Source organism: Python bivittatus, unplaced genomic scaffold (genome assembly GCF_059951505.1).
Source record: "Python bivittatus isolate LINGU-HERP-01145 unplaced genomic scaffold, Pbiv_v1 ctg000410_np1212, whole genome shotgun sequence".
Taxonomy (NCBI): Eukaryota; Metazoa; Chordata; class Lepidosauria; order Squamata; family Pythonidae; genus Python; species Python bivittatus.
The window spans coordinates 6,594,760-6,621,924 of record NW_028277067.1 but is presented as its reverse complement, the minus strand read 5'-3'; the positions used below and the strand labels follow the sequence as shown (position 1 = coordinate 6,621,924).

Here is a 27,165-nt window from a genome sequence, read left to right as displayed (position 1 = left end):
CTTAGTCCATTTGTAACTTTCCAAAATCAAAGTTCTAATCACCCTTTTGCTGTTTATTCCAAGTCCTTAAACTTGTATTTAAAACTTCTTTTGCTAAGGATTGAAGGAAACTCACCCAGTGCTGTAAAACTTGTGGATCCAAAGGTTCCTAATAGCTGAAAAGCAGTTAACAAGCAATATCCAAAAGTGATTAGAAAAGGAAGTATGTGAACCCAGTATCATTTTTTAAGGCGCCAACCACAGTTAGAGCAAAAAGATGGCTATTCCCTTGTCTCCCAGAGCTCTAAACCTGCCAGAGACCACTGTCATATAGTCCTCTCACAAGGAGCAACTGTATTGAGCACTTGTGAGTGATCTCAAGTCCTCTCCTTGTCCAGAGATGAATTACGAAGAGCTGGTGTAGTGGCTGTCAGCGGAGCCATCTTTAGTTCGCCATTTCTTCCCCAGAAGTCCCCCATGCTTCTTTATTTGCAATGGATGTTGAGAAGTAATGAGGCTTCAAATAATGTTCAGCTCATTAATGTGTTAAACAACAAATTAGCTGGCCAAGAGAAAAAGCCCAGTGTCGACTATTTTTACAAATATATTCCTCCTTGATCCAGTGAATCTTCATTCCTTTCTTTGCTCCATGCCATCAGCACCCTATTTGTATCAACTGACTACTGTATTATTGGTGGCATGTCATTCACACAGCATGTTGGGCAATTTACCCTTATTTGCAAATGTATAGCTTATTTCAAAGTTTTTACATATCTGGATTACAAATCTAGGGCAAGCCAAAGTGGCATATATAAGGATAAAAAGCTGCAACAGGAAAGAAAGGGAGATAATAAGAGATGAAATTAGACATTTAGTTGTGGAAACAAGCCTTAACCATAGCTGCAGATTCTGGAAAATTATATTCAGTATTATGCTAACCACTGCAAATGTAAAAAGAACAGATAAAATACTCATGCCATAACTTGCAGCAAGTGCTTGTACTTTTTAATAAATTTTAAAAGGTGGTCTTTTTGACCTTGGAAATAACAGTGTTGTTCAGAATTGTAGAATATGATATGGATCCCACAGCCTGTACACAGATTTAAAAGACCTGGCTACATTTGAAACAACAAATGGATTCAGTGTAAATAAATGTAGATGCTAGGATGATGCAAAGCACTTGACAGAGGTGTTTGGCAACAGGTGTTACCAAAAAATTTTCATTTAATTGTTAAAGCAACTGTATCTTTTGCAAGGTTCACATAGCTGCTTTGAAAACTGACCCTGGTTTTCTGTGCATGCTGTACATACACAGACAACACATCCACTGGGATATCAACAGAGCAAAGTATCAGTCAACTGGAGTCAGAATGATAAGTTTGATTATTCCAGTCAGCGTATATTTAAGTGAAGCTGAGTTCAGGAGGAGCCAGCCTCACATTTGGGTGGTGCTTTCGGAGAATCCAAGAACAGAAATGATGCCCTTTTGCCCTGAAAGTGTTGATTCCTTGGACAATTATGGGCAAATGCTCTGGAAGTAAGCTACTAAATGGTATAGGCCTACAGATTCATAGTTTGCAGTAGTCAACACAGATGATTGCTCAGCACCCCTATCTGTAAGCCTAACATAAAGATTTGTGGAGCAGATGAAACTGTTTACTTACATGCCTATCTTATGTCCCTTTTGCTTTGGTCAAATATAAATTGGGCAGAGTTTTTCATTAAATATGTATTAAATATGCCAGTTCCTTACTGAAAGTAATTATATCTTTGGTACAACAGAAAGAGAGCCAGCATGGTGTAGTGGTTAAGGTGTTCAACTGGTACTGGGGAGACCTGGGTTCAAATCTCCTCTCAGCCATGGAAGCTTACTCAGTGACTTTGGACCAGTCTCTCTCTCTCAGCCCAACCTACCCCCTTGTTGTGGGGGGGAAATGGGAGGAGGAGAATGGAATGTAATCTATAAATGATGCATAATTCCTGTTATGTATATGCATTGTTGAAAAGAGCCAATGCACGTTTTGTCAGGGGGCATCTTTGAGAAGGGCGGCTCAACAGTGTCAAAGTGGAGTGCATGACTGGGCAATCAGTCCCATCTTAACATGGGTCACACATATGTAAAAACGAGTAGGACTCTGCTCATGCCAACCTTTTTGACACTGTTGACCCCTTTGCAGATGCTTCTGATTTTGTCCGTCTTCTATTCTTTTTTGCTGTCCATTAAAATAAATAGTTTTGTAATTTTTCTTGGCTTTCCAAACACTGGTATTAAGTTACCTGTTTGCATACAATATACTAATAGCTTTTAATCAGTATCTGCAACAACCAGTTTTTATGCAGTTTTTTCTTTTCTTTTAGGAATGTCCATAGAAAATTATACAAATAAGAAAAATCCATGTGTGAGCAGAACTGTTAGGAATCTAACATACACTCCGACAGGTCTAACCAAAGTCGAGCACCCTGTGTTCTAGATTGATTCTTTTAACTCAGCTTGGGTAATAACCATATTTTATTCAGTTTAAAATATCATAGGCATTACATTTTATATTAATGCTTAGTGTCCTGTTAAAAATCTTAATTTTACCCATCCATCACACTTCACAAGTCTAGGATTCCTTACTTAGGGGAGCTGCCCTGGCAGTTTAATGCAACATGACCATGATTTTAATATATATACCTGGTATTCATCTACTTATTCATTGTTTATTTAATTTATCTTTATCCCGCTTTAAGGCTACAGGTCAACTTACAAATTTTGCCAGCAATCATAAAGAAAATCATAATTAAAAAAACAACAACAACAACTGAAGTTCACTCTCCAGAGATGTCTTAAGAACAGATGGGCACAATGGTCCTGTGGGGTGGGTGGCAGGCTGGAACAGTACAGTAAGGCTTCCGAGTCATCTTTGCTTACCTCCCTCTCCTGTAATGGCAAAAAGGATTGCCATTTGAGCATCTTTCATTTCGTTTTCCAAAATAAATGTTCTTCCTTTTATATATACTGACAGAAAAGAAGAGATGGGGATGTTGTTATTACCGTAAGTGATAGGAAGTTTTTCTCATTTAAGTTCTGAGATTTTGGAGTACTAAGAGATACCGCAAAGCAGTCATGAATTTTCAAAACAGTAGAAACTATGTATAGATGTATATTTTAGTTGTTAGTAGTACTGGAACAATTTCTATTCTTTTGAGCCTGATACACACATAAATACCAGCTTGGGCACAGATTCTCTGTGGGGGACTCACAGGGCAGAAAACTTCAAATTGACATTGATTTTCCATTGACAAAATCAGAACTCTGGTTAATTAAATATTTTCTGGTATAATCATGACTTACAGGAAAGGGTTTCCTGCCCAAGCAAAAGGTTAGAAGGGGGGCAGGAAGGGATGCTATTTAATGATCAATATATTTTTTTCTGAACATACTCTTTGAAAATTCCTCACTGGGCAGTCTTCTAACCCTGAGGCCAGTATTAAACATTGTTCTGCATTGGCTCTCTGATGCAAGGGAAACTGAAATGTTTCCCAGCCTATGTACTGTGTGATAGTGTCACTTTTCTTGGGGCACAGTACAGTGCCTTAGAGATTGCATATACAAATTAGTGTGTCTGTTGAAGTCATTGTCTAACTGATCATTCTGTGTCAGATCTCTCCTTTTTTGAGGCTGTTTAAGATGAAAGCTGCTTCAATCAGACCCTTGCTCTTAAAGGTAGCAAAATATATTCATGGACAGAATTATGTCTAATTACTGTGGAACAGGACCTCCCTTGCTCCTCCCTGCATAGTAACTGTTAGATCATATTATTTGTAATTACATTCGCTTAACAAACTAGGTTCCTCTAAAATGGGTTATACATTGTTTAACATTTAATTGCCAGAGATAAAACAGCATGTTCATGTTGGAAGCTTTGAAGTTATGACTCTGTAGAATCTGCAGTGACAAGATTTTAAAGAGAAAAATTCGTATTTTCTTGGCAGGTTTCATGAAAGCTTACTGTCTCTGAAGAGGGATCTAGCTGCTGCAACACCTCATTTTGCTTGTTTAAATTTCTGGTTGCTTTTGCATGCTGTACTGCAAACCATTTTCATTTCTCTGTGTTCTCCTCGTTGGGACTCATTTCTCATTCGTGTTTTTGTCTCATTTGTTTCCATCAGCAAATGCCCAGCACACCGGGGTTTGTGGGATACAATCCATACAGCCATCTGGCCTACAACAACTACAGGCTGGGAGGGAACCCGGGCACCAACAGCCGGGCCACGGTAGGAGAATCAACTATTACGTCATCCGGCAAACAACAGGAAGTGACCAGAAATGGCTTTAGAGTTAGGTTCTTCTAAATCTTAGCTGCTAACACTTTTTATTTTAAAAACTATAAACTTGAAAAATTAACTTGTGATTTCTTTCCCTTTCTCCCCAATCTTTCTCTCTTCACTAACTTTTTGATAATAGCCTTTTTTATTAGTCAATTGGAATGGGGTTTCGGGTGAGTTCACTTGCCGACGGGAACACACAGTATTTTTGAAACTGTTTTCACTGACCAGGCATCACTGACAGAATTTTTCCCTCTGCTCATCCATGACAGTGGTTTTCTATGAAAGCAGCTTATGCACCAACTGGCAAGTAATTAAATGAAAAAATGTAACATGATGCACAGACTTGTGTGAATCTTTAGTCTGCCCCCCCCCCCAAAATCAGGTGTGGTATTGGCCCTTTGAGACATGAACTTTCTGAGGTAATAACCTATTTCATCATATGGATGAAGTAGAGTGAAAAGGAAATGGGTATATAAATACATGAGAAAAGCCACACACAAAGATGAACTAAAGAAACAAATTTAGAACTAAAGAGAAGAGTTTTCACCCAATATTTAGAGGAAAGATTTTTGAAGCTAGAAAACTGCAAAATCTTGTACGAGATTAAAGTTTGCTGAAGTTGGTGTCTTCCCTCCCAAATGGTTGACAGTGTTCTAGAATGGGCAGGGGGAGACCTTCCTCTCTTGGTATGGAAAATGAGTTGGATTTTCCTATTATTAGTTTAGTCTGATGGTGATATATTATGCTGCACTATGTCATACTGAAAGGTTGTTCTCATTTGAAAGTTTTCTCATAAGAAACCCCCTTCAGAAGACCACCTCAGTGTGCTCTACTCTGCCAGTTAGCCTTCCAACATTGCTGAAAGCACACTATTGCTTGCCCTTGGTTATTGCTTCAGTCTGAGAGCTGGTTTCCGAGGCTTTGCCTACGATGTTGTAATAAAATTCAACGTAGAATCAGTGACTGGGTTAATTACATCGTGCTTCCTCCCGTAATTAGTTTCCAAAGGGGTAGTTGGGTTAGTGTTTTGCAGAAAAAACAACAGTCTTGTAGCACTTCAGCAACTGACAAATTTATTACTGCATAAACCCGGTTTTTTCCCATTTTATTGCTTTTATAGCAAGATTGCAAAAATAAACAGAGTACAAAAATGCATATGAAAAACGAAGAAACAAAATACTAAAGACAATTAATAAATGACAGAAAAAAAATAACAGAACCAAGAAATAGAAGAGAGGAGAAGAAACAAACAAAATTAATCTGCATAAGCCTCTGTGGATCAAAGTCCACTACCAGATGCATATAGACAGCTAATAAAATGAACTGTGATTTATGGAAATGCATGTAATAACAAATGTGTTAATCTTTAAGATGGTTCAGAGTGCTTTATTGTACAGCCCATAGGCAGCAGATACAGAGGATAGAATCCTGCTAACAGCTACATTCATGCAGTTCCTATGTATCTCTTCGTAAGAGCTGTATGACTATGCATTTGGAATTAACTAAAAACTGGTAACTATATTTAGTGTGTCATTATGTTGGGCAGTTAGAGAAGAAAGTACATAGCTCTTGTATTGGTCTGTGCCAAGTTCTCTTACAATTTCAGAGCGCTTGCTTGATCATCTGATGATTGTAGGCAGTCCCCAGTTAGCTTAATAATCTGTGAGAAAGAACAATATATAATAAATTGTGAGGTTACCATTCCCCTGCTAGTATAGAACTTTATTCTTAATCCATGGTAGTGTAGATTATAACGAAGTTGTCACTTTTCTACCCCATTTATTAGTTTGAGTTCTTAGTAGGAGGGAAAAGCTATGTCTAAAGTTTTTGGGGTTTATCACTTTAGATTACTGGTTTGTGTTCATAAAATAGAATATTCTTCTGTATAATATAATTCTTAGCACATAAAATAAAAGCCTGCCAGTGGGAAGCATTCTAATTCAGTCTTCTCTACAAAAGGCTCCTTTTTCTACAAGGAGAATTATTTTTCCTTAAGAGAACAGCACAAAAGTTTTTACTATCATCTGCAGTGGTTCAGTTTGGCTGTGTCCTTAGGAAATAGTCTACAGTAAGTATAGGATCGGTATTGATGCCGTTATATATGTTATATTCATTATTTGAGCAGGCAACTTCAGCTCTGATTCATATTTTTTTCACCTGTAAAGAATAATACTTTCAGGCTATTCCTGTCCAAAAATAATGAATTGTGGTAGCCAGTTAACCATTTTTTCAAAGTAAACATTGATTCAGGCTCAAATCCTAATATTTCACTTTTAACAAATGAGTGACAGGAATGATTAATTGATCCAGTACAAGCCTGTGAATCAGAGCTTTTCTGGGAGATACCTTAGGTTCCTTTAAACACACTGATTTGCTAATATGGAAAAACCTTCTTTGTATTCTTCACGGCTAGCAAAAAGAAAACATTCATATTGCAAATAACAGAGTTTCAAAAGTTGTACATAATGATAATCATGGGTAATTACCCTTTGTGTGTTAACTTTAGCCCCATACATTCTTACCTGGTATACTACTTTAAATAAGACTGAATCTTGACTTGAAAAAAAAAAATCAGATCCCCAATGATTTTTATATCAGATTCATATTAAAAGAAGTTTTTGTTTGTTTCACAGATTTTCATTGTGTGTGTGTATATATATATGTGTGTATATGTATACGTATATAGTGAACATTCATAGCTTTCTCTACAATGTATATTTCAATTTGGGTTTATGCTTTAAAAATTCTTATTGGTGTTTTAAGCATTAAGTTGATTCACTGGAATGTTTTCAGGTCCATCTTTATATATGTGTGTGTAACAGTGTACATTTGCTAATGCATACATCTCATAAATATTTTTTATATTTCATTAGATGTGATGTATGCACCACTGTTTAGTTCATAGCATTTCATAAATATGGCATGGAGAAAAGCTTATCCTTTTATTTTAAAAAATGTGCTTCTAAAATGTTGTAGGCCTGTTCATACAAAACATTCTTTATATATGCATTATCTCAGTGGAGCCATAAAATGACTAGATTATTCAAAATCTGAGATCTATGCAGTGGTGTGTATCTGCGTGTTTAAACCTTGATCTTAACCACTGTGGTCTCATCCCAAAATAATTGTATGTACTTTGAAGTGCAGATAGAATTTTGTTCATACAGGCTGCCTCATTAATTTTTAGGTGGAAGGTCACATTGAGTCTAAAAATGCAGACATGTATCTGTTTCCTTTGTTAAAATGAATAAGAATCCCCTGACTGATTTCACTGCTACTAATAAGGACCTCATCCTATAGTGATTACATTCTCCAGAGTAGAGGTGTTCCACTATTACCAAAGAAGTTGGAAAAGTGATCCTTGTGCCCCTAGAAACCCATTTACCACTCCCACGAGTACCCAAACAATTGTATCTCAGCCAGTGCCTGGAAAGTGCACTAATTTGAGTATTAGGTATCTTGTGATTGTTAATAAGTTCCATGAGAATTGAATGTTGTTGGATCCTTCTCACAGTAAAGAGTTGGTTCAAATGAAGGGTGAGCACATCTTTGAAAAAGACGAATTATATATGTATAAAAGTGTAGAAAGTGTAAACCAAGAACATTTTTGTGGAAAGAAAGGGACTTCACTTGCTACCCAATAAGACGTATTTCTTTTAGTGTAATTTTTGTCTTTACTAAGTGGAGGGAAAATGATTGGTGTTTCTACAGACCTGTAAGGAAAACAAAGGTTTCTCCAGGAACTCACTATGTAATTTGCACTTGGATAATACAATTTGGACTGATAAGATGTTCAAGTTGAGGGAGCAAGCTTTGCGAAATAGCTTGTTTTGATAAATATTTCAAGGGTCTTTCCAGTCTGTCATAATGGAATAAGGATAATTTGAGATAGCGTTGGGTGAGACAGTATCCAGCAGTATCAAGAACCATTAGGCAAAGAAGGCTGAAACATTCTTTAAGTCCCAGGAAGCAAGATAATATTCAGAAAAGGTTCAGGCAAATGCCTCCCAGATCCACTGGGTTATAAAAGGAGGGGAAATAAAGTACAATCAGACTTGCAAGATTCTGTTGTTATAGCTTATCTCAATAAAGTATAGTTCTAGTTTTCCTGTGGGTTGATCTTCTGATAGAGTCTACCTAATGGGACTGACATCAGTCTTGCAAATCTGATTGCACTTTACTTCCCCCCACTTCTTATGCCCCACTAAATCAGAGAAGCATTTGACTGAGCCACTTCCAAATATTATCTTGCTTGTTTCAGCCCTCTTTGTCTAGGTAACAGTTCTTGCATATTTCTGTCAAGGTCATTCCCCTTACTCTTTACAATTTCACTTCAGTCCTTTTTTCCATCCTTAATCTATATCTTCTCTTTAGCCCTAAGGTTGCATTCACCCTTGACATTTTACTATTACAGTGCTACCTTACCTATTAGAAAAAGTACTTTTAATGTTCTAAAGAAAGAATGGGCAATCAGTGGCCTCTAGGTGTTGCTGGGCCACAGTGATATTGCCAGTATTGAAAGATGCTGGGAGTCGTAGTTTAGCAACATGTGGAGGGCCATAGATTTCCCACCTGCACTCAGAGTTTCTTCTTTTCCAGTATTTGCTGGAAAATCCATACCATATTATCCAGCAGCAATTCCAGATATTTTGAGAAGTCAGAATAGAAGGGGCAAAATTGGGCAAGTCAGAAATTCAAATCAATTGCATCCGTTCCTCTGAGACAGTAATGATTATCTGGAAAGCTCTTATCAGACATTGCATCCTTACATTTTCTAAAGGGTTGCGGGATAACCATATATTTCATATCAGGAGGCAAGGCCACACAAATTGAGCTTGGAATTTACTGGACATTAGAATTGGTTAAATCACATATTGCTGTGCATGTGGTCATGCAGAGACACTGAAATAATATAGGCTCAAGTAGCTGTTGGGTTTCAACCTGGAGTTAAAGATGCAGGTGTAAATGTAGCCTGAGGTAGTTAGTGCAGATAGAGTAACAGCTGCTCTCAGAACATGAGATTGGACATTTTGAGTTGTTTAAGGTATTGTACTGTTGAAAATTGCCCTTTTAGTACAAAATCTCTGTTGAAAGTACAAATCAGAGAAGTATTATGGCACTTTTGACTCTGGATGCATGAGAATATACTTGTTCTCATGAGAGCTAGTAAGTGTTACCTGGACCTGTGTCTCACTTACCTATATGTGTGTATTAGCAAATGTCTCTTTTGCAGTTCTTAAATGTTTGAGATAATATAACCAGTGCATTTTATTTGGTTGTTCTTTAGGCATCATCGGGTATCACAATCCCCAAACCCCCAAAGCCTCCAGATAAGCCACTCATGCCCTACATGAGGTACAGCAGGAAGGTGGGTACAAAACGCTTGGTCCTGGTTAAAAGTCTGCCTCATCTTAACCTATTTCATGGTTGTTCTAAAGCGTGTTTGAATTCAAAAAGCAAACCTGAGTGCTTTGCTTATTTTTTTTTCCTTAAGGGAAAACTTAAGAAGGCAGTGGTCTCCTCCTTTCACAGTGAAGGCAATAGTGAACTACCCAAAATGGAGGGGAAAAAAATAAGGTTCACCACAGAATGAAACATGGCCACCATACTGTCTGGGAGAAATGAAGACCCTTTTTTATTGACTATTTAGAAAATGCTTAAAATGTACTACCGCTTCCTCTGCTAACAAGGATGCTTCGGGTGCCTTATTGACAGAATTTTCTGTATTAAAAGTATCCGCTTTCTGTGGCAAAGCAGGATTGGTGCAACTCCATAACTGGACTTTGCAATAGTGACAGTAGGATCTACTTTTCTCTTTAAAATATATTTTTGTTTTGAAGTTCTCTTCTCCTTTTACTTTAGGGAGAGGGAATAAGGGTGTAGTGTCACGCCCCTTCTTTTTCTTCTTCTTGTTTTTAATTCAGTGACCTTTTTTCTGATAAAATGAGAGCCTAGGTCTTATGGACAGCGCCTGATCCAGTCCAGTGTCAAGGAGTGACTAAGTCAGAAGGAGGACTGTTGTGTTACCTGCTTTTCTATCTGGTTCTTTAAAAAAAAAAAGTTCCATCCATCGGCCTCTCTTAAGACAAAAGAGAAGAATCATGTGCAGGATTTAAGGGAGAGGATGCTGTGAAAAGGATGCTGTGAAAAGGATGCTGTGCAACTGACAATAAAACCAGGCAGTGGATAAACGTACCTCTGTCTTCCCACCCCAGAGAAATAATCAAGCAGTGGACATAGCATAGTCCAAAATAACTGTCTTAGCGTAGCCTTGCTTTGTGGTGATAGTTCTCTGAAAGGACCATAGTCATGGTGGTGATATTAACAAAAGATGTGTTTATTTTGTAAGTATTTAGTTAGCTGGAGTTTTACTACAGATGTTTTTATTAAGGTCTGGGACCAAGTGAAGGCGTCCAACCCTGACTTGAAGTTATGGGAAATTGGGAAGATCATTGGAGGGATGTGGCGTGACCTCACTGATGAAGAGAAGCAAGAATACTTAAATGAATATGAAGCAGAAAAGGTACACAGAAGAAATCTCCCTCTCACTCCCAAATGACGCTGGAAGTCTGTCTTTCTCTTACATACACATAAAGCTAAAGTAAAATAAAATAAAAAAGACTGGTTCTGGAGGAGGTCACTTACGGGCTCATATACAAGAGCATTATTGAGGAAAGAAAACCTGAATCAACTTTTGCTGTACAAGGCCAGATCCGCTAAGGAATTTTAAGGAGAGTATGATAGAATCACGATACCTTGGATGGCTTGAAAAGAGCCCAGCTTGAGTCAAGGTTGCCTACCCTCCCTCTCTGCCCCCAACTAAACATCTAAGCATAAAGGTACCTGGAAATAAAGCACAGTTAATGAGACTCCCCTCTTCCAATTCCTCCCAGCATCATACTCCCCAGTACTTCCCTTTGCTGTTCATTATATATGGACACATTCCGAAATGTTTAAATGCAACCCTACCCTGCTTCTGGCCGTGAGACCCTTGCAGAAGAGAGCAATTGAATCTCAGTAATCAGCCCTGAGATGTCTGTTCCTTGCTTCCTGTGAAATTGTCCTTGTGTATTGCGAGGATTTTTTAATTGGATGAAATTCCCAAGGGTATGGGAGATGGGATTTATTGTAATTTTTTGTTTAAAAAATTGTATCTGTCAACCTGTAGATAGAGTACAACGAATCAATGAAGGCCTATCATAATTCACCCGCTTACCTTGCCTACATCAATGCCAAAAGCCGTGCTGAAGCTGCACTGGAGGAGGAAAGCCGGCAAAGGCAATCCCGTATGGAGAAGGGTGAACCTTATATGAGCATCCAGCCTGCTGAGGATCCAGATGGTAAGCAAGAGCAGGAGAAACAGTGTCGCCTGCCAATAAATAATGGCAAAATACTTGAGTTGTAGCTGTTTATTTGGCAGTGGAATTTTTCAGAATTCAAGAAATCAGTCTCTTATTCTCCACTTAGAACAACTTGCTGGGAAACTGTCCAGAAAACACTATTTGCTGTTTGGGAACGTTTCTGTAATTGTTACAATTCTTAGTTTGGGATCTGCACACAAATAGGATAAAGCTGCATAAAACAAAAGTGACAGTATTAAACATCCTTCAAGTATTGTTTAGCAATCTATATTTTTCCACTAATTTGTGCATGAGAGAAAACAGTTCTCACGCCAACTAGCACAGTTCTGTCATCAAAGATAGAGAAATTCAAGATGTCCTGAATACAAGTATTGCACGCAGCTGGATTTGATTAATATACTGCTTTGAAAAGTGTGCATTCTAACATCTTGGTTTTTGCAGACTTCTGGGCTTAGCTATTCAACTGACAGTTTTGAAAAATAAACCTATTTTTTCACTGTGACAGTTACTTGGATTGATACAAAGGGAATTGCCTGTTGGCCAGAGACATGTAAAGTTGTCCCAAGGGGTTGAGTACAAGAGAATCAACTATGCTCTTCACTTGTTTAAAGGCTTTGAGTCTTTTCATAGGTACTTGACAACAGAATTGAAATGTACCATAGAAATTGCAAGATCAGGAAGTCAGTCTGGGGAGAAAAGAATTGAAAAGCCAGGAATTTTTTTACTAAATATTCCAGTCTTCTAGATTCCTTGCCCAAGCCTAGTAAGGTCAGATGAATTCTCTCATATATATAACTAGTTTGTGTCTTTTGAATGGCCCACAAAATGGGATGTTCATTTCCTGAACTGTTTTGAATCCATCAGTATTAATTAACTATATGTTCACCTTTGAAATTCTGATCAGTATATTTCTTTATCATAATGTTTCACTTCCTCTCAATCTAGGATCTCTATTTTATCTTATTTATTATTTATTTATTTATCAAACTTATCCCCGCCCATCTCCCCCCAATGGGGGACTCTGGGCGGCTTACAACAGATTAAAACAATAAATAAATACATCGTTAAAATTTATTTAAAAGAACACATTTACACAGAGTAGAAGGAAGAGGAAAAATCCAGGAGGCCGATGGAAGCAACACCAGGCCTCTAGGGGGCTAGCCAACCCCATATCTGATGACCTCCCTCCCCACCCCAGGCCAGATGGCAGAGCCAGGTCTTCAAGTCCCTCCGAAAGGCCGGGAGTGAGGGGGCCTGTTTCACCTCCGGGGGCAAGATGTTCCAAATCTTAACCTTGAACATCCTCAATGGGGAACTTTAAAAGTAGTTGCACATAGAGACACATCTGCCATGTGATCACTGTGGGGAAACATTCCATGTCAGCAATGAAAGACAGTTTTTGCCTCCCACTGCAACATTCCCTGTAAGTCCAGCAGTCATTCCCTTATGTAGAATCACTCAAAGCCAGCTCTCATTTTATCTGTACCACTGCATCTGGGATGGTATAACACTTTTGCTTATTGTAGAACAAGAATGGACAACCTGAGGCCCTGGAGCTGCATATGACCTTCAAGACCCTTTCTGTGGGCCCCAGGGCATCTCTGAACATAGTTGTAGAAAATCAGTGGCATAATAATCCTGCGGTTTGGAGGTGGTTCATGCCAAAATCTGTAGGGTAAGCCCTGAAATCAGTTTAGCATTTTAAAAACAGGGAAGAACCCGAAACTGCCTCCCCAAAGCAAAAGGAAAACGTTATGAGTTGCGTTTTTAATGCATATAGGCAGTGGTTATGTTTTCATTGGGAAAGGTTTGCGTAAGAGCTTGGGGCGCTTCTCTTTTATCTAAGCAGTCCTTACAGCAATACTTTACAATACTATACAATACTATACAATACAATACAATACAATACAATACAATACAATTCTTTATTTATTTATTTATTTATTTAATACAATGCTTTATTGTTTATCTCCTTGTTCCAGATTGGGGTGAAGGCTGAAGCAGGCACAGTTTAGCTTGCCTAAACCACCCACTGAGTTCTCACAGTTGACGGGCAGGCCTTCCAAATTATAGCTCTTACCCTAAATATCATGCTATGACAGTTTTTCACTTGCATTTTAAAACATGTTTGAAATAAGGCACTCAGCTTGCTCCTGGATCAATCATCCATGAATATCTGAATAGAATTGCTTTTTTTAAATTCCCTTTGAATAGATCCAGCAGCTTCTGCTTATAGCTGTCATTTTTGTAGCTTTTCTCTCATCTTGATGTCTCACAAAAGGAGGTTGAATTGTTTCTCTCAGCTTACTTTGCTTTAAAAAAATCCAATACCTGATTGAAAGGGGATCTGTTCAACTGAAAGGACATGACTCTGTTTTACCCCACCTTTCCTGTTCTATTAGTCAGACAATGATAGCATCATTTTCTTTTTTCTTCCTTTTTTTTTTTTTCTTCAGTGCAACCTTATTTTGGAATGGATTCAAACCTGAGGCTAAAAATCAAGGAAACAGATGTGCCTTTCTGCTGTGCCATGTAGCCAAGTTATATTCCTTTCTAGAGCAGCTGTTTTCATCATGGGAGGTTCAGTAAAATAAGCAATCATACATTGGTTATGAGAGGTATTATAAGCAGTCATTCAGTAGTACAATGACCATACATTGCCTTTCCTTGAGTCCATCTTATGCAGTAGATGTGAAAGTGCACTACCTGAGGTTCAAAGGCTGCACATCTTGTCCCAAGTATTTTTTGCATGGTCCCCAAAAGCTGCTGGTTTTCAATAAATTAAAATTAAGGAGTTGCAGACAAAGTTGAGAGAGAATAGATGAGGAGAGGGAGAAACAGTGTATGGACAGAAACAAAAACCAAACTCAACTATGTTTTAAAAACATTTATCATCATCATCCTGAATAGGTTTACCTGCTTTCAGCGTTGAAATAGTGGAGCTGCTTGTTGTCTTCTCGTAAAAGTTCTTCCCCACATATGGCACCCTGTATCTTTCATTAGGCTTTTACTATCAGCAGATAACAATTTTCTGTTTTCTGACTCACCAAGAGTTCATTATCCACTGTGTGAAAAATCCTTTTTTTTTTTTTAGGGTTTTTAAATCAGGCATTTAGTTGCACAGTTCCGTTCAAGTTACTGCATAGAATCCAAGTATCTTGTCTTAGAAATAAATTATTTAGAGAAAGAGGGCTCCCCCCCCCTTGATTTGTGTATGATACGCTTCGTGGCTGTCTTAAATTATAAAACCTGTGAACCTTGCTGCCAGGATTCAGCACTCCAGTACCTGGGAGAGAGAATCCCTGAAATGTATGCTCACTTGGAATTATTAGGATGGGCTATCAATATGATTTACATTTCCATCTATCATTTTAAAAATTAAACTCGGGAAATATAATATGGATGAACAAACCTGTTACCCCTTTATAAATGCTACTTCTAGCATAGTTAGCTGTTCAACATGTTTTTAAAACATGGGATTCATTGGCTGGAGGGGATAGACTAGAAATTCAAGGTTGCTGTTCTGAGGCACTTTTCCAAAAATAGCTTTATTGAGATATGAGACCAAGCCCATCTCTGCTATTCATCATCCCGTCTTTTGAAATGCACTTTTGGAAAGATTCTTTTGACCCTTGACTCTTTGATGTTCCTTCATCAGTTTGTAGGTGGTTCTGACAGGAGGAAAATGGGTGGCTATGAACTTGAAATCAAGTTCATTAAGTAGCTATTTTCATAGGGAATGATGACAGAGAAAAGGGTGAGAGCTTGCTATGCAGGATTCCTTTAACATGCTACATTCACCTGTAAAATGGTGGCTGACCTTTTTTCTGTATAAAATATCAAATCAGAATCTTAATTATATAAAGAGTTTGTGTATAAAGTAAAATATTTTACAAAATATGTTTTATTTTATATAAAATGTAGTTTCTTTCTGCCAGTGGTCATTTTTGTGAATTACTAATATGGGGGTGAACCATCTTTAATTTAAAATTAATTTTGTAGCTGAAAACAAGTTGTTGTAAGTAAGCACATGGGGCTGATGAAGAGGAAAAAAAACATGTTGGCTGTCACACAGAAATGACTTCTCCTTGTCAGGCTTCTGTGTGAATGTATATATATTTGCTGGATAGTATATTGTCTAAACTTATATACAAGGCCAGACTGCCTGCTAGCCTAGGAGTAAACTTCAGTGAGCACAGAACAATCTGCTTCTAAGTTAAACATAGATGGGGTGCAATTGAGTTCATCTAATTAAAAATCATTTAATTCCTGTATGAAAAAAACATGTGATATTTAGTATAAGAAACATTGGATTTGAAACTTAATATGACATAGTTGGGATTGTCTGTCCCTTTCAGATGCTGTATATTTTAGACTACCATTTTCACAGTTCTTCACTGTGGTTTATGCTGGTCAAGGCTAATAGGCATACAAATTCAAAACCTCTATGGCAGTGTTGTCCATACTTGGCCACTTTAAGATGAGTGGACTTCAACTCCCAGAATTCCCCAGCCAGCATGGGGAATGGCTGGCTGGGGAATTCTGGGAGTTGAAGTCCACTCATCTTAAAGTGGCCAAGTTTGGACAACACTGCTCTATGGGAATCTAATTGCCTATCCTTGGCACCTGAGAGATAAGTTGGATTGTCTGCCACCTTGTCCCAACTAAGATATCCCTGTTTGTATGTATTCTCTGGATAGACTAAAGCTGAGATTAGCAACGTGGAGGCTGCAAAGACCCTGAGTCCCTTTTTTGCAGCTCTGCTTCCCCCATCATGTGTTTGAATGGTGGTGATTATTTCCTGACCATTTTTTATTGGAAATAAGACTATTCCCTTTCAGAGAAAGCAGTCATGTGACTGAAATTTGGGTGTTTCACAACCAGCAGGCATATACAACCATCGTGGTGTCTCATGGTCACATGATCACCATTTGTGCACTTCACAGCCAGCTTCTGACAAGCAGAGTCAATGGAGAAGCTGGCAGTAAAATCACAAGTCGTGGTCACGTGATGTCTTATTTAATAACCTGCAGTGACTTGCTTAATGACCAAATGGGAAATGATGTCGTAAATGGTTCACAGTCACATGTTTCACTTACCGTCCATGTCATTTAGCGACAGTTGCCGGTCCCAAATGTGGTCACTAAGCAAGGACTACCTGTAATTAAATTTACACTTTCACTTCTCTGCATGTGTTCATCAATCCCACTGGATCAGATTATCTTTGTTCCTATCTATTATATATTTTCTCTTTCTTTTAGTTATACAGACAATTAACATGTTTTTCATTTATTTGCACATTTCATTTGTTAATTCATATTCTTTACCATTTACTTCTCTTACATACCAAGTTGCAATCTTCCATATGTTATGGTCATCATCAAATGGACCCAGATATTGACCACAGCTCACCACGGCTTTGGTTAATCAAGGCTTTCATATTGCTCTTTTTAATAAGATGGAGAAGGTCTAGACTAGGTTATCACCCTTGGACATTTCTGTGCTGTTTAAAGCATTCCTTGATAATAGCATGGACTATACCAGTCAGTCTTGGTACATTTTAGTCAGTATGCCACAAGTGCAACCAAATCCTAGTTTTACTCCAAGTGTACTCACGCTATTCTACACATGCTACGATCTCTAATTAGAGATTATTTTGCAAGCCAACATAATGTTGCCTGCAAGCCATCATTATTATATGCAATGTATTAATACACATTCAGGATGTATCCTTGCCGAGGGAAGCTATTATTCACTTAGCCTCCCTGTTTCGCAGAAACCAACTACTTTATTTTTGCAGGACTGAATCATATTCTTTGCTAAGGAAACTCAAATTTTATAATTGCAATTTAGTTGTTTATGTGCAGGTGTATTTTTTATGTGTATTTTTATTTTGCGTATGTCAGCTTTTGAGCCATCGGGTTCAGGAAAAAAAAGCTGAAACATTTTTATCAAGGAGTTTGAATTGGTAGAAAGGAATAGAGGAACAGAATGAAGTATAACCCAGGATTATATGGTCATCACTGTGTATGATTTTGTTTTAGATTACGATGATGGATTTTCTATGAAACATACTGCTACTGCCCGTTTCCAGAGAAACCATCGCTTAATTAGTGAGATCCTGAGTGAAAGTGTAGTCCCTGATGTTAGATCTGTGGTTACTACCGCAAGAATGCAAGTCCTCAAACGCCAAGTCCAATCATTGATGGTTCATCAGGTAAAGTATTAGCACCAAATGGGTGGGGTGGGGTTTGGGGAGAGAGTTTATTTAAGGCAGTGGATCCATAATCATAACAGCTTATGATGTAGTTCACCTATTGTGTGATAAGAGATGCAAGACCATTGGATATATCTCCATGACTTATTTTAACTAAGTTCAGATCTTTTTTAATTTCTTCTCCCAACCGCTGAGGCTTATAACTTTGTGAGTCTTTTACTTGAGAAATCTTACCACTTTGTTCTTCCCAGATCTCCTTTGCTGCAAATGTTGCAATAGCATAAACCTGATTTGAAACTGGTCTGTGGTGTTACACATATAAATAGATTTAGCAAGGACTGAAAGAATATTTAGTTTTAACCACCATTATGAGGCAGAATAATCTTTCCATCAGTATCTTCGCTGCTTGTCCTTAGTCAGATTGTACGACCTAAAGCACAATTTGCCTACAAGTTGAAAGCTGGTGAACCACAGAAAGATGCAGTATGAATTCAACAAAAGTAACTTTCCAGATGTAATTGATTATTTTCTCTGAGAAAGTGAGGCTCAAGCATATACATTTTCTGGAAGAAAAATGTTTTATTCCAACAGACTCTTAATGGCCAGAGATCTGTAGGAAGCAAGATTCTGGAGTACTGGGTTCTGCATAAGTTATCATGGGATAGACTAATTAGAACACAACTGGGCTGTAAATCAAATAAAATACCATGCTCACCTATACAGAACAAGGCCAGAAGCCAAAAAAATGGCAGAAACTTTGAAACAGTAAGTCTTGCTATATCTGATATATTAGGAGAAAAATCCCCACATTACAGCATAATATCTTTGTTAGAACTAAATAAATTATTATAAAATTGTGAACAAGGTTTCTTTTTCTCCAGACTGAATATTAAGGAAAAGTGGAGAATTACAAAGAGTAATAGTAAAGAGATAATGAGAGAGACCAACATTTAGAGATTGCAGGCAGTTTGAATGCAATGCAAAAAACCCTATATGTAAAATTCTGGATTCAAAGGTTCTTTAAACAAAACAGCAGTACTCTGTCTCCCATAATTTATAAATGTTAAATCTGTCAGTTTGTTGGTATAGGCTCTATCAGTGATCAGGATATGCAAGGTGGAGAAGCAACAGATCTTTTATCTTTCTTAGAAAAAAAGTGGGGAGTTCATTGGTTGAATTTTCTTTCTATTCCTCATGAAGGATTGTAACTCTTGTCCACTATTAAAACTTTCATATTGTTTCATTCTTTCAAATAGGCAAGAACATTTTCCTATGAGCATGAGTGCAGTTTCAATGAAGCAGATTTTGAGTTATTCCCCAAATTACTTCTTACATCTGAAAACACATGCTAAAACTATGAATAATTCTGTTCATAGAGCTCACCTCTCTCTGACTTGCCTTTAGGAGGAATAAGGGGTGAGGTTTAACCTAAGTACCTCAGATGATATCTTTTGGGAGATCAGGTATAACAAAAAGGTGTGGACTATTCAAATATTTCTGTACACTCTGTGCTCTGTCACAAAAATGCATCTACAGAATCAAATGAAACTAGAAGTTGCTGTTTCTAAAGATGTTGCTGCACTTTTTCATTAGCATGGAAATAGCAGAACCTAGTTTTCTACAGGTGTGTTAAAGTCCTGATATTGATAGATTTGTGGGTTTAATGTTCTTGCTGTTAATATTTAGAACAGAAAGCAAGTGGCTTATTCTGAATTATCTGGTCTTGAATGTCTTGTTCCACAGTGTTGAAAGCCATATCAGAAAGATCCTGATATACACTTGCATAGTTTTTATAAAACCCCATCTTGAGCACTTTTCTATAGACCTCAAGTAAATTCAGATTAGCCATACTACTACTGATCCATGTGAGCAGGATTTCTAAATGCAGGACAGGTTTTGGCATGATAGATATATCATTTGCCGTGCATTTTAGAAAGATCTGAAAAGCATGATTCAAGTGTTCAGATAATCATGCATGGATATTTGCCTTATTTTGAAGCACAAATAACATTTTTACAGTGTGTACAAAGCCTTAAAGGTGGTACATACAGCCTTTGAGTCAAGTTTCTGTTTTCCAATTTGCAAAGCATTAAAGATCTACTGTTGTGTTGCAAAAAATAAAGTCAATTTCCCTTGTTCGTGGCCTTTCCCAGCAGTCAACTATACCAGTATATTTCAACTAATGTGTATTTTGTTTGTTCACTGTATATTTTCATTTTTCCCTCCACACAGCGTAAACTAGAAGCTGAACTCCTTCAGATAGAAGAACGTCATCAAGAGAAGAAGAGGAAGTTTTTGGAAAGCACAGAATCCTTTAACAATGAGCTTAAAAGGGTAGGGTCCTCTAGAGCATCTCTGCTTACACTGAACATCTGTTGAAGTCACTGGTCTTTTGGAAAGAAGATGTGTATGTTGGATCTAATATTGTGGTGCCCCAGATCTGCAAGTAGCTGGGGGTGAAATCATAGTTGCATTTTTTTTATGCTTTTTGTGCTTGGATCCTTGTGCCTAATGAAATATTTTATTGGACATTAGCACAAATGGAGCCTGAGTTCAAAAAATCTATACATGATGATTTAGATCAATCTGAATCTAGGATTAGTTTTATTTGAAGGAAGATTCTTGATACTTTTTGTAAACTTTTTTTCTGTGTCCTGCTGAATAATTTGGAAAGGAATAATGGAGAAATACCATCCTTCTCCAGCAATGTTAATTCCAAAATAAAAGAAATACTGGCCAAAATGTTTACAGCTTTTCTAACCAAAGCATTAAGTTTAGGGTAGGAAATTTGATGGCTTTCCAGATTTTTGAACTAGAATTCCTTGTCTAGGGAGGAAGTCTAAAATATCCGAGAGATAGCCATACACTACATTTTCCCTGCATTGGTATACCTGGGTATAACTATATCATCTGCAGGCTGAAGAGCAAATTCAAACAATTGAATATACCATCAAATAGAAAATTATCAGGAAAACAGTTCAGTTTATCTTTCTAGTCTCATTTGATAATTTACTATGGATAGGAATATTTTCTTTTTATCTCTTCCCTTCAGTAGGGAAATACTGCACTCTGTGCATTCACATCTTTCATTTGAGACCTGGATACAGTTTGTGTGTTAAGTGCTACATGACCAATCACAGCTCATTTATTATACTTGTGAACTTCCTTATGGATACTATTATTGCCTTAGAAACTTATTACTTGCTCTGAATCTGTATCTTTAGCCTCCACATAACATTTGAGAACTGTCTTGCCAAATTTGGTGCTTTCCAAAAGGATTAGATCACAATTCCTAGTAGCTCTAGACATTAGTAGGAATTTTAGTTCGGCATAAATGGAGGGCTCCTGGACAATAATAAGCTCCATGTTGTTAGCTAAACTCCTTGCACAAGTGAAATAATTGCTCGGGTTATCCATGGGGGTGGATAAGGGGCGGTGCTTAGGCTCTAAAAGAAAAGTGGAGTTTCCAGCATTGTTGAGAGAATTTCCATCTGCCCTAGGAAACATCCTATGAAATTTTGAAGAGTAGGAAGAGATTCAGAATGGTTCAAATGTTGTAAAAGATGAGATTCTCATAAAAATATCATTTGTATATATTACATTTTTATAAGTGTAATACCTAAGGAAAGAAACCTTGTGTGTGTGGAAGGATAGGGGCATTTATGGTGAATAAAACTTGACATTTTTATAATAAATTGTTTAATAATATGTACAAGTCTAAGATGCATTCAGTAGGCCAAGGTGGGGTAATGTAAATCTTCATGGCATTGTTTTCACTATATACCCCAACAATATAGATAAAAGACAGTGAACATAACAAAGAAACAGCATAGCAATCCTATCTAAGTTATAAGTCAGAGTAGCCAGCTGGATGGGAAGCAGCCTGGAAAACATGGATATACTCTCTTATTTCTTGGGAGAAAGATAGGGTGTAAATGTAATACATCAATAAAATATTATCAATTTCAGTTAAGAAACTTAATCCTCTGATAACCATTAAAACAAATTATCTCTAAGGTTGTCAGAATTAGAGTTGTAGCACTTAGATAAAAATAAGCTCTACTGAACTCAGTGATACTTCCGACTAGACATGTCTGATATTACATTGTAAGCAAATTGTTGAATTCTCCTTAGTTTTCCTATTTCTAAAAGCGCTCTCTCTCTATCTCTCTCTCTCTCTCTCTTTTCCTTCACAGAAAGATCTTAGAAATGCAATGATAAATAGTTTACCTGTGGATATTACCACGTTACATAAACTGTCAAAGCCAGATCTGAATTGTCAACAAATTGCATATGTCAACTTATTGCACTCAGTAAAACCATATAAATGCAATACTAAAAAGTATTATAAAATGAATAGAGGTGACTAAGAATTATAAATCAAGAAAGCAATGATTATTTGCTTTCAGATTTATAATTGGATCAGTGAAGAATACTTCTGCAAGTTTAGACATGTCTGGTTAGAAATTTCACTACTGGCAAACAGATTTCTTCATTGTCTGGCATGTGGATTAGCTTCCTTTGCTCGTTTTCCAAGTTTTGTGTTCTTTTAGTACTTCGGTCTTCCTTTTTGCCATGATATATTTGGCATGATTGTATTGATGCATTTATTGACTGTTTGGAACTGCAGTATGTAGGACAGTAGGTATCACACACTGAGTCAAGCTAGAGATATATAGTTGTAGCAATGGAGGCGAATATGTGTAGCTCAGGGTTGAACTGTGGAGTCCTTGGGGTTCTCTGAGCTTGGTTCTTTTCTTGCAAACGTTTCATTACCTGGCTAGGTAACATCTGGGCAATAAAACGTTTGCAAGGAAAGAAGCTCAGAGAGCCCCAAGGACTCCACATATATAGTTGTGTTTTCATGTTGTACTGGGGATAGGTATTCTTTGAATTAAAAAAAAAATATTGAGTATGATTTTATTTTTCTTGGTATTGCCCAGACCAATTCCTTGGACTGTTTCTAGGAAAACAGTGTATTCAGTGCATCTTTTGAAGGTGGAAAATATACAAAATAATAACTAGTAGTAGTAGTAATAATTGATTAGATGTGTATCCTGCCTAACTCTCAGTGATTCTGTGGGACTTCTTAGTTACAGTATGAGATAATCTAGCATTGGCTAGACACAGGAGAACTAGAGCTGACAATTTCAAAAAGCAACATTTTAGTGTATATCATAGTACACTTTCAGAATTTCCTACAGCTCATAACTTTGATCATGTAGCTTTGGTATCTCTGTTCCAGTAAGTTTTTATGCATTATTTGATGTAATAAATACTATATGTGGGCAAGCCAAAAAGAAACAGAAAAAATGCTACACAATCCCCAATAGAAAGTGTGTTGCCCAGAGTACAAATTAGCTTCTCTGCATTTACCAGCTAGAATGAAAAAATCAAAATGGTCAGTTTGTGAGGACCCTCTTAACACCCCTGGGATTTTAGCATAGAATACTACATTATCACTTACTAATGAACGTGTTTTGCTTAAAAAGCTGAAATGAATAGGAGTTGAAATCCAGCATATCCAGGGAGCATTAGATTGGCAAAATTGCCATACTGCATATGGAGTGGATGGGTCAAAAAATAGGTTGTTATAAAGCCACTTTATGAGTTTGTGGTAAAATAAGATTTGAATTGTAGAGGTAGGGTAGGAAAACATTCTGATAGGAGCCCTGGATTCAGAAGTGACCTGTTCCTTTCTCTTTTCTGGTTAGCTGTGCAGCCTGAAGGTAGAAGTGGACATGGAGAAAATTGCAGCGGAAATTGCTCAGGCCGAGGAGCAAGCCCGCAAGCGGCAGGAAGAAAGGGAGAAAGAGGCTGCAGAGCAAGCAGAGCGCAGTCAGGCCAGCACGGGCCCCGAGGAGGAGCAAGTGGCCAGCAAGGCAGAGGAGAAAAAAGAAGAGGGAACTCCCCCCATGGAAACAGGTGATTGGGGGGGACCATCAGGCCCATATCAGAAAACAGAGATGAAGAGGAAATGTTTTCCGTTGTAAATGGTGCCTTTTAAAAGGATCTTTGGGGGAAATAAATTTAATAGAGGACAAGTGTATAAAATAGGCTGTTTTTCTCAGCCATCTGTACTGCCTCTGTGTGGATCTCTTTGTTTTGCAGAAATTGTTCTCATGCTTCTTTTCATCTCTGTCCATGTATACATGCATGGCATATGTACACACACGCACACAGACGTCAAATAATCACGCTTACCTCTTTCAGAAACAATAATTTCTAAAACCTTTCTACCTTTCTTGAAAAAATATTTATATAGTATTTATGTTCTTTCTATCTTGAAAATATAAATGTATTATAAATTAATTTGTGAAGAGTTCCATGACATCACGGCAGTCCCCCAATACCTAAGAAGCCAGAAGTTCATTTCAGAAAAATGAGTCAGAGGTTATGCATTTGGGAGAGGGGGGCTTGTATTTATTTCAAGTATTGCAGGTGGAATTTGCCTTAACTCAGGTGGGGAATTTGGGGCAAGAGAGAGAACCACTCTTGGTGAATGGGTGTATCTTATATCTGTCTCATTCATATCTCTGATCTCTCCAGTAAGCACTCTTTCCAGTTTACCAAATTATGAATTTGACTGTATTGTAGTATATACATTACTAAAGAATAGCACTTAAGGAACATAATGGTTTGCACAAAATATATCTGATCATTCAGCTAACCAACATGTTGACTAAGATGTACACAGTATGCCTGATAGCTTTTAAAACTCCCTTTTCTCTTCTCTGTATACTATTTGTTTTTTACTCTTGTTTGTTCTCTTGTACTTGAAAAACTCTCTAGTAATTCAAATGAAGAGTCTCACTGACAGCATTTTTTCTTCTTTGGTAGAAGAACCTCCTCCAGAAGAAGCCATTGAGAGTCAGCAGAATGGCGAAGGGACATCCACTCCTGAAGACAAGGAGAGTGGGCAAGAAGGTATCGAAAGCATGGCAGAGGAAGGAACAAGTGATAGCAATACTGGTTCAGAAAGCAATAGTGCCCTAGCTGAAGAACCCCCAGCTGATCCAGTAGCTCCAGAAGATGGTGAAAAGAAAGAATAAAAACAAAGCCACTTCTTTCTGTATAGGTCTTCATTTTTTAAAAGGATTCATGAGTTGTGGAAGAATGATCTGTAAACTGTCCTTGGTATTGTTAAGTTGTTTGTATGTTGTTTGTTGCAAAATAAATATCAGGCATTTTATTTTTTTAAATGTATATGATGCCATGACAAAAACACAACAGTTACACCACAATGTGATTTACAAGAACAGCATCACACCTCTTAAGGAAACGATTTAGCTTTATGATTGATTCTGAGTTATTTTCCTATGTCTAAGCCTTTGAAAAGTTATCTTGTTTTCAGTTAGAAGCTGACAGCTTAGTGTCTGATCCTTGTGCAAGTTTTAGTATTCCAAATTTCAGCTTCTTTCAGATCCGATCAGTATTATTATCTGTGAAAAACAGAGTTTAAATAACTTTTCAATTTTTTCACAAAAAAAGTGTCCGATTTCTACTAGGCCCAAAACTAGTGGTGTATGGAGCCACGCAGTTTATTCAAAAACAATTTTTCTTGCCTCTCCAGAATACTTTTTTAAAATACTCATTTTAAACTCTAATTTAAAAAAAATACTGTGTGCAACTTTACAAAAAAAGGCATTAAAAATAAATACATAAAAATCATAGAATGCCTTCTCATTCTGATAGTTCCCTGTTTTGGGATCTGTAAAAGAACAGCTGCACTGTTGCATATGCTAAAGACCTTCAACACTAAAAGCAAACATTGATAATATGACATTCCTGATCTCTATACTTTTGAACCCCAAAGGCTTTCAGCTGTCTCTTTCTTTCTTTCTTTCTTTCTTTCTTTCTTTCTTTCTTTCTCCCTTGCAGCAATTCAGTTTCTTGTGCAAGCATAGGAAACAGAACATAGATTCTCCCAAGGCACATGACTCTTCAGGCCATTCCTGTCAAAAATGTGACTGCGTTCACTTTCATTATGTTCAGAGTAATGTGGGATTCTTCTTGGAAGGCTCTCTTCTGCTCCCCCAACAATACGCTTTGATCCCTTTGTTGACAATGATTTGATGCAAGGGTGTGGTAGAACATAGTCCCTGGCTTGGCCTAAAGCTTACCAAGCCTTTCTCCTCCCACATCTGTACCATGCAGCAAAAGCCTAATGCAATTTGCATCAAATAGTTCTCTGACAGTGCAAGCCCTGCATAATTTTTGCACCTTCATGTAAGTTTCTTTTTAAGCATAAGACATCAATGTTTTGCTGTAGCATTGTGTTCCACAAACATCTCAAGAGGATTTTAAAAATTAAAAAATGGTAACTTTAACTGAAGAAGGCACTGGGTTTTGTAAATATTTCCTAATCCGTTGTTGGTTTATAGATCTGTGGTGGCTTTTGTTTTGTTTTTTTTTGTTTTCACTCTTATTCAAAATGTTTTTTGATATAATAAACCAGGACATGTTTTAAGACACTGAAATAACTGCAATAGTCTGTACTTGTCTTGGACACGTTGGTTGTAAAGTGCTGCTTTCCTACAAAGAGAGAAGCCAGACTAGAGGGATCCCAGTTTTTAAAAAACACAGAACTCCTTGCAATTAACCAACATTCATTGGTGCCAGTCCAGTCTTGGGAGATGATGGCAGGGGAGACTAGATTTAAAACACATCCACTCAGTTCAGTAAGAAACTGCTGAGCCTCATAGTTATGACTGAGCCAGAACTATTCACAATATTTGTGAAACATTTTTGACAATTTCAAACAAGTGCCTCCTTTTCTCCCTTTCTCTGTTTTGCACTTTTAAATTTGTACCTGTGGAAAAAATCTTGTGTACATTTCTATCATTTCCTCTCACTACTGTTCCCAACTTACCCTCTTTGCTCTTGATGATGCTGTCAGCCAAACTTGAGAGGCTCTGCAGAAACAACTTTTTTATCCCAGTCACTGAGTGGTGGTTAGTTGTCTAGTAAATAATTTCGCTATGTCCATAATATCTTTTTTTTTAAAAAAAAGCAAAGCCTTAAATATTCTCACAAAGGTATGTTGGGGACATATTTGTACCCCTGTTATACTCCTCAAATCAAAATATATTTTTGATGGCTGTGTCAAGACAACAGTTTAGATCTGCAAAAACCTGCATCAGTGTATAGGTTCAGTTTGTTGGATTGAAGTAATAAAATAAGCATCTTGGTTGCAAATACTTCCAAACTTTGGCACAGTGTCTTGGCGATGAGATAAATGGGTTGGAAGAAATATGGGCTGTATTTACGTAACACACTTCAAATGATTATTAA

General features: G+C 37.3%; 1 protein-coding gene across 2 annotated transcripts in view; it reads left to right on the top strand.

The window, feature by feature from the left end:
- The window catches only part of SMARCE1 (SWI/SNF related BAF chromatin remodeling complex subunit E1), a 37,078-nt gene extending 12,045 nt beyond the window's left edge, over positions 1-25,033 (top strand). Inside the window, exons 4-11 of one of the 2 annotated variants that reach the window (XM_007432536.3) lie at positions 4,135-4,302; positions 9,581-9,661; positions 10,685-10,816; positions 11,462-11,633; positions 17,699-17,871; positions 20,104-20,205; positions 23,586-23,796; positions 24,712-25,033. In XM_007432536.3, coding sequence (XP_007432598.1) covers positions 4,135-4,302; positions 9,581-9,661; positions 10,685-10,816; positions 11,462-11,633; positions 17,699-17,871; positions 20,104-20,205; positions 23,586-23,796; positions 24,712-24,923 — 1,251 coding nt within the window. In that variant the 3' untranslated portion in view covers positions 24,924-25,033. The remainder of the gene's footprint in view (positions 1-4,134; positions 4,303-9,580; positions 9,662-10,684; positions 10,817-11,461; positions 11,634-17,698; positions 17,872-20,103; positions 20,206-23,585; positions 23,797-24,711) is intronic. The other variant, XM_007432538.3, reaches the window with a different exon arrangement.
- Positions 25,034-27,165: the final 2,132 nt, after the last annotated feature.